The 17,112-nt window shown below is 40.7% G+C and overlaps 1 protein-coding gene across 10 annotated transcripts in view; it reads left to right on the top strand.

Moving 5' to 3' along the window:
• Positions 1-17,112, top strand: part of LOC136864291 (proteoglycan 4) — a 975,577-nt gene that overhangs the window by 628,006 nt on the left and 330,459 nt on the right. For all 10 annotated transcript variants that reach the window (XM_067141070.2, XM_067141075.2, XM_067141072.2 and 7 more), the window contains one exon: positions 8,379-8,493. In XM_067141070.2, coding sequence (XP_066997171.1) covers positions 8,379-8,493 — 115 coding nt within the window. The remainder of the gene's footprint in view (positions 1-8,378; positions 8,494-17,112) is intronic.

The raw sequence follows: 17,112 nt of genomic DNA, 5'->3' as shown, positions 1-17,112 counted from the left end.
GCATAACACTGCAGGAAATTGCCAGCATGCTGAACATTTCATATGGCAGTGTGTTCTCCAAAGTTCACCAACACCTTAGATTTTGTAAATTGTCACCGATGTTCACAAGGGACAACGTTTCCAATCGTCACTGGCATTTTTGCCACGGTATTCTGTGGAGGTCAACGAGTTTCTGCGGCGAATCATCACAGGGGATGAAACGTGGCTCCACCGCTTAACCCCGAAACAAAGAGAACATCGATGGAGTGGGTGCACACCATATCACCACCACGAAAGAAGGCCAAGGTCCAACCTTCAGCACGAAACGTAATGGTGACAGTGTTCTTTGACACAGAGGGTGTGGCGCACGTGGAATTTATGCCGAAAGGTACGACAATGAACTCGGCTTCATATTGTCAAACGTTGAAGCGGTTGCGTAAGGCAATAAAAGAAAAGCGCCGACTAAAATTGAGCGCCGGTGAGATTTTGTTGCACGATAACGCAACATCTCACACTGCCCGCCATGCAATTATCATGTGTTCGGTAAGCTGAAAAAGGTTCTTGGTGGACGACGATTAAAAAACGATGGGGAGGTGAAAGCAACTGTCTCCAGGTGGTTACATAGCGCTTGAGGTGATTTCTACGCATCCGGAATCGAAAAGTTGATTAACCGTTTACAGTCTCTTGGGGACTCTGTGGAAAAGTGAACCTGTATTGTATGTTGTAATAGCCGTGTTGCCTGTGTGTAGGTGGTTTCATAAATGGCCATAACTTGGAAGTGAAACTTACCTTTTGATTTGCCCTCGTACATAAGTTTTGCATGAACTGCGAGAAAATGTTTATGAACCTTAATTTTGCACGCCTGTGTAATCTAATCATTATAATACTTCGTGCACCCATTTCATTTCTTGAACGCATGAAATCTGTTAGGCATTAAATGTTCCTTAGTCGTACCTTATGTAACATTTTACAGCAATTTTATATACATATAGCCTGATACGTGCCCCCCTCCCCCTCCCCAACAACGTAAAATCCATAGAAATGTAGTAAGCGGGGCCCATCTTAAAACCAATGTAGGCCTACCCTTTTGTGTAGAGCGGAGTCCATTCACGAATCATTTTACAAAATGTTACTGTACTGTACAAACTACATCCATCCTACAGCTTTCGCTGAAGAATTGTGTACCTGGTTGGTCCGAGAGGCCATTTTCTTTTAACATAAGACAGCGGTCGTGGTATCGTAGAAAACTCGATAGGTTAGATTCAGTTACAGATATATCAATTCACCTACATTTTAAACAGTCAGCCGGGCTGAGTGGCTCAGACGGTTAAGGCGCTGGCCTTCTAACCCCAACTTGGCAGGTTCGATCCTGGCTCAGTCCGGTGGTATTTGAAGGTGCTCAAACACGACAGCCCCGTGTCGGTAGATTTACTGGCACGTAAAAGACCTCCTGCGGGACTAAATTCCGGCACCTCGGCGTCTCCGAAGACCTTAAAAAGTAGTTAGTGGGACGTAAAACAAATAACATTATTATTATTATTTAAACAGTCACGTCACATCAAATTTGACGCATTTTTAAAAGCAATATACTATGGCACATAAATGGTATACACCGCATGCGATATTTTTCGCCTTGAAATTACCGCAGTTAGTGTGTTCAACAAAAGCTTAAAATCGGGCCGAAAGGCTTTAACACACAAGCAAAGTTTCGAAGTGAGAACTTAGGTCTACTGGTAAATACACAGTTATAAGGCGCAAAACTGCACGCTTGAAGTCGCTGCGTGAAATAATATAGGGTAGAGCAAGGAGAATTCAAACCCTTCTTCACAGTTACTTAATTTTCATATTTAACTCGTGTAGGCATAATTTATGAGGGTTTGGCCTTCCTGAAGTCTGAGATATCCTTATGACGAAGTTACAACAAATAAGGTGTACTTAATTAAAACCACCACGTAAACGCCGACTACAAACAAATGCAATGTGTATATCATTATCAGCATTACCCTGGACTCATTCAACCAAAAAATAGGAACACAGTCCACTCGCTGGGAATGGTTACAACTATGTGGACTTAAAAGGGGTATGATTCTTCAACGCGACGTGGTGCTTGTAGCAAGATTTCTATGCTGGCATCCCAGAGCATACTCGAGGAGTGTAGGATATCCCCAACTCCGTTGGCACGATGATATAAAGAGATCAGGCGGAGTAAACAGCATGCAACATGTCCAGGAAAGAACGACATGGAAAAGAGGGAAAGAGGCCTGTGTCCAGGAGGGGATGTCCCCAGGCTGAAGAAGAAGAAAAATCCCGTCTACACATCTCGTCATACGTCTTATATAAGCAATCGCTATCTATTCGCTTGATGAGTTCGTGAATACGATATATGATATGGAGAAGCAACACGTAATGCGTGGGAAGCACGATATTTAGCCTATATCAAGAATGAAGGCTGCCAACTGCAGATACATTTCGAAGAGTTGAAAGACGCTTGAGTGAAACGATGTCCCTTAGAAAGAAACCCTTATTCGGGATATTCCTGTGATGTCTGGTGTCAATGATACAGTAGAGAACAACCCGAATATCAGCCATTTTGAGCACTTCTTCATTCATGAGCTCATTTCGGGTCATTGAATCGGATGTTCATCCTGCATCCCATCGCGTCTCAGGCTGCAATAGCTGATGCTGCTTTGCATTATTGTGGCTCACATGAGATTGAAATAAGTAAAATATTCTGCCAGCACCGGGTTTGGACCACCGCGGCAACGGAAAAGTTCATCGCGGTCTTCCTTATACTTTAACATTTCGGTCTCAACGCATTTTCTGATCAGCATGGGGTTTTCTACACACGTACCATACATCTATGTGATCACTCATTATAACCTCCTTATTCTTGGTTTGTCAGCAATGAATACATTTATTTCAACTCATGGACTTACACAAAACGTATTATCGGACGATAGGGTAAGTGTATTCACTTTAGTGTATAAACTGTGGGTTGCATTAATCCATAGAAATAGTGGAGGATGATTCACCCGATATATACTCTCACTCAAGCTAGACATATGCTGAGGAAACAATAAGAGGGCAAAATAGTGAATGGAACATATTAAGTAAACATAAGGTATCAATAATAAGGCTAGACAAAACTTCTTTAGTTATCCAATCTGTAAACTTTCAGCAATTGGCATTTTAGATCTAAATAGGAGTTTATAAAGGGCTTATTCATTAATAAAAATAGTGTTTGGCTTACTATTGACAATCGTAAGTCGCTTACTTACGGTTAATTCGCTATATATTGTACTGTCATTTTTGTCTATATTATCATAAACGGCTTGTCTTGGGTTTTTATATACTAAAATTCTAGCTAAGTTTATATCTGTTCCTTGAAACCATAGATTATTTTCTTCATCAATAATCATATATACTTGTTTTCCGTTATAGGAAATCTTGTTATTAAATAGATCCACAATTCCTTCCATTTATTAGAAACGAACTTTTTTAAATCCTACAATTTTTTACATTATGAAACTTAAAAAATGTCTTAAAATATTTTCTATAATAATAGTGTTTGGATGGATTTTTCATTACCTCTAAAACCCTTCTGGAAAATGGGGTTTAAATTTCCATAAGTACTATAAATATTTTGAAGAATGTCGTGTCTCAGTTAAAACATTATTAATTACAGTAATTAAATATTCGTCTGTGTAATTATATATTATTATCTATATGATGATGATATTTATCAGTGATCAGTTTTATAGTACTCCGACACATTGGGCTTTTAGCCATTCGTCAACGCATTCTTTATGAAAACACGATCACATTTTGTTTTTACAAACATACGACTCTGTTTGATTAAACATATACAACATTCTAGTTCTGAAGCGGCATCTGACGATAAAATGTTATAAGGAGATTTGTGCTGGACAAAGAGGAGGCGGGGCAGGTTTTTCTCCGGGTACTCCGGTTTCTCCTGTCATCTTTCATTCCAGCAATACTCTCCAACATTGTTTCATGTCATCTTTCGTTCATTAATCATTGCCCCGGAGAAGTGCGACAGGCTTCGGCAGCCGGCACAATTCCTATCCTCGCCGCTAGGTGGGGCGTCATTCATTCCATTTCTGACCCGGTCGAATGGCTGGAAACAGGCTGTGGATTTTCATTCAAGTTTTTCGTTACTCCGTTTAATTTAGCTTAATAAAACAAAATGATCGTTGCAAATTAGTATAGGCTACCTATACAATGTTGATGGAAATAATTTCTATTTTTGATCATTTTTACATTTCCCCCATCAATTCTACTTAATGTAATTCTAATCCTAATAAAATGATGACGGGCTGCCGCTGAACGCGCTGTGGCTCTACTGTACGCGTATTTGCCGAGCTGGGGCACTCAGAAAGTGTGCCACTCTCATTTTTTGAACTTTTCCATTTGGCTTTATTTTTACAGTCCCAATGAATTTAGCAACCTCTGAAAGGTATTTTTCATGCTTGTGTCGTTTAAAGACATACTGCAGGATCACAATTATCCAAGAGAGGTTATCCCCTTTGGATGTCGCCACTTCAAAAGTAATTAATAAATTTAATGCAAATTGAACGAGAAGGTTTTCATTTTGTGTAAAAATACGATGTGATCAGATTGTGTAAAACAAAGTGAAGTTTTTTTCACGTTGTCTACTTGATTTCAAATTTTTTGGGTAAAAGCCAAGTAAAAATAAATTTTAATTAGTTCTACTTTTTAATTCTATGCTAATGTTCTTTACTTTACAAAGGTTTGGTTATTAAATAAAAGTGATTAACATAGAATGTTATAGTAAAGATAGAGAATATTGGCAATCATTTTTTGGTCGAAAAATTGCTCTCAAAACGGAGGATCCACGGACCCTCCGTTAATAAATTCCCTCGGCCCAAACAAGATGCTAAAAATTTTGCCCATACTCAAAATTATATTACATACATACATACATACATACATACATACATACATACATACATACATACATACATTATCATTATAGACTGTTATGCCTTTCAGCGTTCAGTCTGCAAGCCTCTGAGAATTTACTAAACATCGCCACAATCCTCGATTTGCAACTAGTGTTGTGGCTCATTTAGTTCTATACCTCTTATCTTTAAATCGTTAGAAACCGAGTCTAACCATCGTCGTCTTGGTCTCCCTCTACTTCTCTTACCCTCCATAACAGAGTCCATTATTCTTCTAGGCAATCTATCCTCCTCCATTCGTCTCACATGATCCCACCACCGAAGCCGGTTTATGCGTACAGCTTCATCCATCGAGTTCATTCCTAAATTAGCCTTTATCTCCTCATTTCGAGTACCCTCCTGCCATTGTTCCCACCTGTTTGTACCAGCAATCATTCCTGCTACTTTCATGTCTGTTACTTCTAACTTATGAATAAGATATCCTGAGTCCACCCAGCTTTCGCTCCCGTAAAGCAAAGTTGGTCTGAAAACAGACCGATGTAAAGATAGTTTCGTCTGGGAGCTGACTTCCTTCTTACAGAATACTGCTGATCGCAACTGCGAGCTCACTGCATTAGCTTTACTACACCTTGATTCAATCTCACTTACTATATTACCATCCTGGGAGAACACACAACCTAAATACTTGAAATTATCGACCTGTTCTAGCTTTGTATCACCAATCTGACATTCAATTCTATTGAATTTCTTACCTACTGACATCAATTTAGTCTTCGAGAGGCTAATTTTCATACCATACTCATTGCACCTATTTTCAAGTTCCAAGATATTAGACTGCAGGCTTTCTGCACAGTCTGCCATTAAGACCAATTCGTCAGCATAGGCCAAACTGCTTACTACATTTCCACCTAACTGAATCCCTCCCTGCCATTTTATACCCTTCAGCAGATGATCCATGTAAACTATGAACAGAAAAGGTGAAAGATTACAGCCTTGTCTAACTCCTGTAAGTACCCTGAACCAAGAACTCATTCTACCATCAATTCTCACTGAAGCCCAATTGTCAACATAAATGCCTTTGATTGATTTTAATAATCTACCTTTAATTCCATAGTCCCCCAGTATGGCGAACATCTTTTCCCTCGGTACCCTGTCATATGCTTTCTCTAGATCTACGAAACATAAACACAACTGCCTATTCCTCTCGTAGCATTTTTCAATTACCTGGCGCATACTGAAAATCGGATCCTGACAGCCTCTCTGTGGTCTGAAACCACACTGATTTTCATCCAACTTCCTCTCAACGACTGATCGCACCCTCCCTTCCAAGATGCCAGTGAACACTTTGCCTGGTATACTAATCAATGAGATACCTTGATAGTTGTTGCAATCCTTCCTGTTTCCTTGCTTGTAGATAGGTGCAATTACTGCTTTTGTCTAATCTGAAGGTACCTTACCAACACTCCACGCTAATTTTACTAGTCTGTGAAGCCATTTCATCCCTGCCTTCCCACTATACTTCACCATTTCAGGTCTAATTTCATCTATTCCTGCTGCCTTATGACAATGGAGTTTATTTACTATCCTTTCCACTTCCTCAAGCGTAATTTCACCAACATCATTTTCCTCCTCCCCATGAGCTTGGCTGTTCATAACACCACCAGGATGATTTCCTTTTACATTGAGAAGATGTTCAAAATATTCCCTCCACCTCTCCAGTGATTCCCTGGGGTCAATTTTGAGTTCACCTGAATTACTCAAAACACTGTTCATTTCCTTTTTCCCTTCCTTCCTAAGATTTTTTATTACTGTCCAGAAAGGTTTCCCTGCTGCTTGACCTAGCCTTTCCAGGTTATTACCAAAATCTTCCCATGACTTCTTTTTGGATTCAACAACTATTTGTTTCGCTCTGTTTCTTTCATCTACGTACCAATCCCTGTCTGCCTCGGCCCTTGTTTGGAGCCATTTCTGATAAGCCTTCTTTTTACGTTTACAGGCTGCTCTCACTTCATCATTCCACCAAGATGTTCGCCTTTTCCCATCTTTACACACAGTTGTTCCTAGGCATTCCCTTGCTGTTTCTATTACAGCATCCCTGTATGCCACCCATTCACTTTCTATATCCTGAACCTGCTTACTGTCTACTGTTCGAAACTTCTCACTAATCATATCCATGAACTTCTGTCTAATTTCCTCGTCCTGGAGATTTTCTACCCTTACTCGTTTGCAGACAGATTTCACTTTCTCTACCCTAGGCCTAGAGATACTTAGTTCACTACAGATCAGATAGTGGTCTGTCTCATCGAAAAATCCCCGAAAAACTCTTACATTCCTAACAGATTTCCTGAATTCAAAGTCTGTAAAGATATAGTCTATTATGGATCTGGTGCCCCTAGTCTCCCATGTGTAGCGGTGAATAGCCTTATGCTTGAAGAATGTATTCGTAACAGCTAAACCCATACTAGCACAGAAGTCCAGCAAACGCTTCCCATTCCCATTAGCTTCCATATCTTCCCCACATTTACCAATCACCCTTTCGTATCCTTCAGTTCTATTCCCAACTCTCGCATTGAAATCGCCCATTAGCACTATTCTATCCTTGCTGTTGACCCTGACCACGATGTCACTCAATGCTTCATAAAACTTGTCAACTTCATCCTCATCTGCACCCTCACATGGTGAATACACGGACACAATTCTTGTCTTAATTCCTCCCACTGACAAATCTACCCACATCATTCGCTCATTTACGTGCCTAACAGAAACTATGTTGCGTGCAATGGTATTCCTGATAAAGAGCCCTACCCCAGACTCTGCCCTTCCCTTTCTAACACCCGTCAAGTACACCTTATAATCTCCTATCTCTTCCTCATTATCTCCCCTTACCCGAATATCGCTTACTCCTAGCGCATCCAGATGCATCCTCTTTGCTGACTCAGCCAGTTCTACCTTCTTTCTTCCATAAGCCCCATTAATATTGATAGCTCCCCATCGAATTCCATTTCGTTCGCCAAGTTGTTTCCAAGGAGTCCCTCGCCTGTCAAATGGGAGTGGGACTCCATTACTCCCATAGGTCCGAGGCTTGCTTAAAGTGTTCTGAGCTCGGTAAATTCATGAAACAGGATGCTGCCCTACTTGCACATAGTCCAAGTGAGGATCTCTCCTCTAACGGGTTATGGACCACCGGTGAATTTTATAGTCCTAGCCGCCTGAGCACAAGGAGGGCCACGACTCAGAATATATCCGAGATGCCCACTCCCTTTCCATAGCAACTGGTATCCCGACTCTCAGGACCACTTACTAGGCCACTCAGCCGTTGCCCATGGTTCACGAACTAGGACGTGTCTACAGTAACCCACAAACATGAACCATTATATTACATAGTAAGAATAAATTAGTTTAAAATTGTATAACCTTTTTGTTATGCAGTTTGTTAACAATTATTGAAATTTGTAGGTCTATTTCGAAAGAGGAGAAGGAGAAGGAGAATAATAAGAAGAGTTCTCCGACTAAGCTAGTCTCTACCCGCTCCACAGCTCTGAGATCGTCATTAGACAGTGAGAAGAAGAAGGTAAGTGGGTGGCACAATGATATGTCCTTGCTGAAATTCAGTTCACACGTAAGAATTTCAATATACATCCGATATGCTTAGAAAGCGACAATTGTTCAGTGAGATCAACTCTGCTTTGAGTCCTCTGCTAATGAAACTACATGATAATTTAGTCTATGCAAAAATAATACATTTTTGTGTTCGGTAATTTATGTATTTTTTAAGAATTTCAAGCTAAGTTATTCTGCTTCATTGTAATGACATAACAAGAACAACGAACTGTAGTAAGAACAACTCCTGATGATAAGAAGTTTTAAAAAAGACCTCTAAAGTAATTTCACACGACTGTTTTCAATGTATGATCTCAAAATATTTTTGCTTTTACTTCACTGTTACTGAAATTATAAAATTTTGATAGTTTATATTCAACACATCATACATGCTGAAATTAAAAAGGGAAGTGAGGATTTTTCAAGTACCGGTAATTAATTATATATTATATCTTACGTAACCGAATGCATGCTTTATGTAACTTTGTTATTGTTTCTTCTTCTACTTCTTCTTCTATTCACTGATCAGTCAGATGAACAAATTATTGGAATTATTGGAATATTGATGGATGTGACACTCACGGTCACTCACTATTAATGTAATGTGAATTCATTAACTCTGTTGGATATTTTGATTCAGACAGCAGATATTACGGACAAATGAGGTTAATGCTCGCTTTATTTTGTTGTCTTCACGTTATGTATTGACTAGTATCGTACAGTAAAATGATTCTATAGTCCTTTACTCGTTATTTTTAATGAACAATCTTCTCTAGCACAGCGTGATTAGACTTCTTCTTATTCATAATCCTTTATAGTCAATAAATTTTATATATTTCCTTACGAAATGTGGATAAGTACTACAATTCGTCATGATTTTCAGCACTTTTAATATCTTCCGTTTGTCTTACATAGTTCCTTACTCAGGACTAGAACCGTTGTAAAATTTGAAATCATTATGGTGAAGCACTGAAAACTGTGATACATTTCTATACATTATGTATCATAAGCAGTAACTAGTACTAGCATTATAATTCAGGAAAAAATAATGGTTTATTTTGGAGTTTAATATCATTATATGACTGTAGTTAGGTTCTCTCAGTAATAATATAGTCCGTTTTTGAGACGTAGTTCTGCTTAAAGGATCAAGTGATTTTCAAGTGACTAAATTTTTAATACGAATTAACATAGGAAATCATGAAACAATTCGAGAAAATAACCATTTTACTGCTCTATATTTTCCACGCCTGTCCAGTACTGTAAAAGGGGATGTGTTACAAGACCATTATTTTGCGAGAGACACTTAAAACTACCTCAGTTATATAAAGCAATCCTTTTCTTATCTTAGTCATTTGGAAATGTAAAGGAAGAACTTTGGACATATCTGTAACTTCAGCAGAAGTATATATTTTATGTGCATTTACCGACACTGAAGCTAATAAAAAAATAGTGCATGTCCTTATTTAACAAAGTCTTGCAAAACACTTCGCCTTTCTCGGCTATTATTTTGTAATATTTAACATTACTTGGAATATGGAAATATTAGAAGCCCTGTCAATATTGATAGGTACAAATACAGTAGTATTGATTTATACAGAAAACTCAAAAGAATGCAATAACAATCACTCACTTTGGTTCACAGTCTTATTAATGCACCTTTCCCTCACATTAACAAAACCACATTTTGAAGGTAAGTTTTACAAACATTTGACGGTGTTAGTGACCTTCATCTTACCCTTTACCAGTTACATCATCGCTGGCTTCGCTTTGTACATGGACTTCTTTCGTATCTGATCTTCCCAACCGCTGAGACTTGTAACCAACAACGTAAAGAAAAGGGATTGCTACATCACCTAACTCCTTGTAACTCGTCTTGTCGGGTAAGCTGCCACCGTCGAACTGCACTATTGTTAGCAGCCAAACTGAATATATATGAGATTATACCATTCACAAAAACCATGACACCAACAGTAAATGCGGGCTGAAGTCAGCTCGCCTCAGTGAACGATAAAGAACAGTAGCGCTCAACACAGCAGACGTGTTCCGTGCATTCAATGTTAGAGGGAGGTATATGCAACACACATTCCTTTTTAACAATGAACCATGGCTTACTAAATGTTTATTTTGATAAAAGTGACCAATATCCCCTTTCGAAATGACTGATTCAATGTTTATTGTAGGATCGATTTTTACATAATAATAATAATAATAATAATAATAATAATAATAATAATAATAATAATAATACAGCCATAATATAAAGCCCCCTTTACCTTCTAGGCTCTTAACATTGATGGAAATTTGCCCCATAATCTGCTGGCATAGGTGATTTTTTATTTACCACTCTTAAATGTCGATCAAATACACTGACTGACAGAGCAAATGCAACACCAAGGAGGAGTGGTTCGAAAGGGATGAAAGTTGGGGAAACAACAGAGACGGCACGGACGAATAATTGATGTTTATTTCAAACCGATATGCAGGTTACACAATGCGCACGGCATCGACTCAGTAGGATGTAGGACCACCGCGAGCGGCGATGCACGCAGAAACACGTCGAGGTACAGAGTCAATAAGAGTGCGGATGGTGTCCTGAGGGATGGTTCTCCATTCTCTGTCAACCATTTGCCACAGTTGGTCGTCCGTACGAGGCTGGGGCAGAGTTTGCAAACGGCGTCCAATGAGATCCCACACGTGTTCGATTGGTGAGAGATCCGGAGAGTACGCTGGCCACGGAAGCATCTGTACACCTCGTAGAGCCTGTTGGGAGATGCGAGCAGTGTGTGGGCGGGCATTATCCTGCTGAAACAGAGCATTGGGCAGCCCCTGAAGGTACGGGAGTGCCACCGGCCGCAGCACATGCTGCACGTAGCGGTGGGCATTTAACGTGCCTTGAATACGCACTAGAGGTGACGTGGAATCATACGCAATAGCGCCCCAAACCATGATGCCGCGTTGTCTAGCGGTAGGGCGCTCCACAGTTACTGCCGGATTTGACCTTTCTCCACGCCGACGCCACACTCGTCTGCGGTGACTATCACTGACAGAACAGAAGCGTGACTCATCGGAGAACACGACGTTCCGCCATTCCCTCATCCAAGTCGCTCTAGCCCGGCACCATGCCAGGCGTGCACGTCTATGCTGTGGAGTCAATGGTAGTCTTCTGAGCGGACGCCGGGAGTGCAGGCCTCCTTCAACCAATCGACGGGAAATTGTTCTGGTCGATATTGGAACAGCCAGGGTGTCTTGCACATGCTGAAGAATGGCGGTTGACGTGGCGTGCGGGGCTGCCACCGCTTGGCGGCGGATGCGCCGATCCTCGCGTGCTGACGTCACTCGGGCTGCGCCTGGACCCCTCGCACGTGCCACATGTCCCTGCGCCAACCATCTTCGCCACAGGCGCTGCACCTTGGACACATCCCTATGGGTATCGGCTGCGATTTGACGAAGCGACCAACCTGCCCTTCTCAGCCCGATCACCATACCCCTCGTAAAGTCGTCTGTCTGCTGGAAATGCCTCCGTTGACGGCGGCCTGGCATTCTTAGCTATACACGTGTCCTGTGGCACACGACAACACGTTCTACAATGACTGTCGGCTGAGAAATCACGGTACGAAGTGGGCCATTCGCCAACGCCGTGTCCCATTTATCGTTCGCTACGTGCGCAGCACAGCGGCGCATTTCACATCATGAGCATACCTCAGTGACGTCAGTCTACCCTGCAATTGGCATAAAGTTCTGACCACTCCTTCTTGGTGTTGCATTTGCTCTGTCAGTCAGTGTATATTGGGAAGTCAATCCTGCAACCTTGCTCATATTAGGGTTGCTGTAACTAGCTCTATCTTGCTTCCTATTCTTGGAGTATTTGATGGACTGGCACGTCCCTACGCCGATATTCAAGAGCATCTAATCTAGGAATAACTTTATTCACTAAAGGAAACTACTATAGTTCAATGTTGACGATATGCATCAGTTCTAAAGGGCTGTTTGCCTGGTAAATTTGTTAGGATAACCAGTTAAGGTAATGCCGGACCCGTGATTTAGGGGTAGTGAGTCAAGGGTTTCCACCTGGACGTGAGGATTGGTTCGAGGTCCGCTCAGCCTACGTGATTGCAATTGAGGGGCTATGTGACGGTGAGATAGCGACCCCGGTCTAGAAAACCAACAATAAAGGCCAAGAAGATTCGTTGCACTGACCATGCGCCACCTGATAATCTGCAGGCCTTCGGACTGTGCAGTTGTTGCTTGATAGGCCAAGGCCCGTTAGGGTTGTAGCGCAATGGAAAGGGCTTGTTCAGGTAATAAACAGTAATTAATTTAACTATGTATGTAAGGTATAACGCTGATTGAGTTCAAGCTAGTAATGACAAAACAATAATACTCAAAGTATATAATATGTATCATTGTGCTTAAATGCCTCGGATATAGGTTCATGCACCTACCGTTGAATGAATAATAAACTCAAGTGAGCAGATTATGTTCAAATGATCTTTAATTTTGATTCATAATCTCTGTATTTCACTATTTTGCCTCCTGTTGACGAAAAGAAAACCAGAACTGATATCTACAAATATTAACTTTTATATTATTATTGAGGTGGGTGCTCACATGACGATCCTTTGCCTCCATTCACTGTGATGTTTCTGGTCATTTTCAAAACACATGAATCACAGGTAAATTCTTCTACCTATTTCTCCTATGTGTGTAACTACGAGAATATGTGTCATATTCTGTTCTTTCTTTTCCTTTAACGTCACCCGTTCTCATTCAGTAGAGAATGATGGCTATTGTTTGCTGTCCTGAGAATTTCTGCAGCATAAACGAATTCTCAATTATTCAGAGAAGCTGTACATATCGATACTGCTTGTAGAAATGAATCCATAATACATTTTCTCGATACCGATATATGCTTTTAATCTCGATACTTGATATTCAGTGCTTTTGAACTTTTATCAAATAAAATACAAGTGTATCATTTTATTATTTTGAGATTGTTAATACATCAAACAAGTCTGAGTTTCCTTAGTAAATGAGTGTATTTTTATTATGAAGTTATATTGTTCAGCCCATAAATGCACCCATAAAAAGGTTAAGCATAGACTAGATTTTGTTGTGGTGGGGTGGAACCGATATCATATTTAATGTGAAACACAGAATAGTAAATGCAATGAAAAGGTACACTTCTCGGTAACTTTTAACCATGTTTAAAAAGTAAACACTCAGTATGTGTTAAAACCAAACAAATCACGGAACATCTTTAGTTAGAACATCACAAATTAAATACAGTTCTCAATGCAGTCACATGAGTCAATAACGTGCAGATCCTCCACATAACGTGAGACATTCTTGAGTGCGACAGGGCATGCTCAGTACCAAATCATGGAGCATTTTTTAAGGCAAACGGTCCCACTCCTCGATGGCATACTGTTTTAGGACCTGAATCGTTAGTAATGGATCCTGACGGTTGTAAATTGCTCTTTTACAAAAAGCCCACGCGTGAAGCAGCTCACGTCCGAGGAAGACGCTGGTCAGTCCAGTCTGCGGAACCCACGTTCCTCCATCTAACCACTGACAGCTGCTGAACAATGTGGACGAGCATTATCGTACTGTACAGTAAACCTGTCTTCTGCAATCTCTGGAAAACATCATGCTCGCGATCGGAGGAGGTTGTATTCGTACACTGCGGCCGTCATGTTTCCTTGAATGTGAACCAGTGGTATATGGCGGCCGAACATGAAACCTGCCCAGAGTAGCGCTGCACCTTCAAACTCTTGTTGACGTTCTACTGAGAATGTTTCCTTGCAACTTTCTCTTCATATGTGCAGACAATTCCCATCAGGGTGTAAATCAATTCGAGCTTCCTCAGTGAACAACATTGAGGACCATTGATCTCGTGTTCATGATGGGTTACAGCCCACCGAACGCGAGCCACCCTGCAATATCGTCGAAGTGGAGAAGTCCTGAGCAGCCTTCTTGAATACAGTCCCATCTTGGAGTTTACTGCGCACACTTTGGGCACGTACAGTACATCGTCTCGAAACTCGTGGCGCAGAGCAGTAGCTGTGTGTGTAGGGTGCAGATATGCGTATACAGCGAGTAAAAATGAAACTCATATTCCACTGTTACGAGTATGTGTTTGTTTATGAATATAAACGTGGACAGTAATACACAGTATGTTCGCATTTGATGTGTGGAACCATAAAGGAATTTCTTGAATTATGTTATCACAGACTAGTTAACGTATCCCTAAACTTACCAAGATATAACAGATTCTTTGTCGATGTGTTGCTGGGGCACGTCAAACTGAAACTCATACAAAGTTAGATGGACAGGTAAGAATGCAGTACAAACACTGTATGTTTGTGTTGCGATACCGCATTCAGTTTGTTGTGGAGATTTGTAAAGTACAGACAAGTTCTGTTCGTCACCAAGAGTTTGAAGTTGCAGCGCTACTCTGGGCAGGTTTCATGTTCGGCCGCCATATATCACTGGTTCACATTCAAGGAAACATGACGGCCGCAGTGTACGAATACAACCTCCTTCGATCGCGAGCATGATGTTTTCCAGAGATTGCAGAAGACAGGTTTACTGTACAGTACGATAATGCTCGTCACATCGTGCAGCAGCTGTCAATGGTTAGATGGAGGAGGTCAATCTTCGAAGGAAGAAAGAGAACGGATGATTATTAATTATAAGGGACCGGGCGAGTTGGCCGTGCGCGTAGAGGCGCGCGGCTGTGAGCTTGCATCCGGGAGATAGTAGGTTCGAATCCCACTATCGGCAGCCCTGAAGATGGTTTTCCGTGGTTTCCCATTTTCACACCAGGCAAATGCTGGGGCTGTACCTTAATTAAGGCCACGGCCGCTTCCTTCCAACTCCTAGGCCTTTCCTATCCCATCGTCGCCATAAGACCTATCTGTGTCGGTGCGACGTAAAGCCCCTAGCAAAAAAAATTATAAGGGAGGAAAATTAATCCGGGAAATTGGTAAAATAGTAAACGGGAGTCATGAAACTGTGCAATGTGTTATAAACTGATGTAAAAGTATACGCAGCATTTAAAGTAAAGACAGAGTGAGTAGGAGGAACATTTCCTACTTCAGAGAGGAACGTTGGGTAGAAAGATAAGTGAAGAAAATGCAGCGATTGTGCTCCGAAATTTACTTAGTACGTTTACATGCGGATTGAGATCGATTTGAGTACACTTACCGTATTGAATACGATCCCCGTTTACATGTGGTAGGCTATTTGAGTATCGTATTGAATCCACCAGGCAACATCGACGTATACGAACGATGCAGAATTACAGTAAAATCGATATCACCTCTTAGAATTTAAAAACGCCAAATGCAGTAGAAGCCCAGGAGATAACTTTCAGTTTTGAGTGTATGTGTGGTATTCCAAATGTAATTGGTGCAATAGATGGAACGCACATTCCAATTTTACCCCCAACAGAAGGTTATCGTGATTCTGTTAATCGCAAGGGCTGGCCGTCTTATAATATGACTGCAGTTGCTGATCATTTATACAGGTAAATATATTTACTGGCATATTATATTTGTTATTTCGACAGAACTTTGATGATGATGATTTCGTCAGAACAAACATGGAGTGTGTGCGCAGTCGTTTTCAATACGATCTTAGTACGATCCGCGTTTACATGGAACTCAATTCGAGCCGAGTACGATACGATCCCAGATTTTACCGTATCGACCCTGAGACTCAGTCCGAACTGAGTCCCCGTTTACATGGCGTTTTCAATACGGGAAGTGTACTCAGATCGATCTAAATCCTGCATGTAAAGGTACTAACTGTGATTGCTGAGCAACATGCCAACAAGGGAGCATACCCATAAACTATTCGAATTATCCTAAGAATAATTACTAGACATGGAAAAATATCTGGGAACAAACTATTTGTTAGCAAGATTAATAGGAGGAAAAGGTTGAGCTTCGTTAAGGAGCATATGGAAAAAGATTTCGACTTCTGGAAGAACATTATTTTTGCAGATTAAATCACGTACAATCTCCTCCGATCAGATGGAAAGGTTACCGTCTGTAGGAAACCAGAGAGAAGATTTAACCTAGTAATTAACGTCCAAGTGGCAAACACGGTAGAGATAGTGTAACCCTCTAGATAGTGAAACTCTCTGGGGCTGACCAGGAGAGTTGACTTTTATTGATGGGACAAAAGATCAAAATATACTGAAATAGCATTCACGAACTGGTGCTCAGAACTTGGTATACTTGATATCGACCTGAATATCTCATAAAGTAAGGATGTAGCTGCTGTATATTGCCCAAAAGTACTTGAGACACCTCCAGAGTCACCAGACTTAAATATTATAGAAAATCAGTGGCATCACTTCGAAGTAGCTGTAAGGAAACATCAGATTTGAAGAAAGATTATATGAAAAAGCCTTTATGTGAAGAATGGGATAAAATAGATCTATCTCATTGCCAGAAGCTGGTACAATCTCTGCCTAACCGTTCAAAAAGCCATGAAGAGTGCAAAAAAGTATACTACAAAGTATTGTTTGTTAAAGACGTTGTCTTATTAGAGAATGCTTTGGAACCATCTGAAAGTGTATGAG

Source organism: Anabrus simplex, chromosome 2 (genome assembly GCF_040414725.1).
Source record: "Anabrus simplex isolate iqAnaSimp1 chromosome 2, ASM4041472v1, whole genome shotgun sequence".
Lineage (NCBI taxonomy): Eukaryota > Metazoa > Arthropoda > Insecta > Orthoptera > Tettigoniidae > Anabrus > Anabrus simplex.
This window is presented reverse-complemented; position numbering and strand designations above follow the sequence as displayed.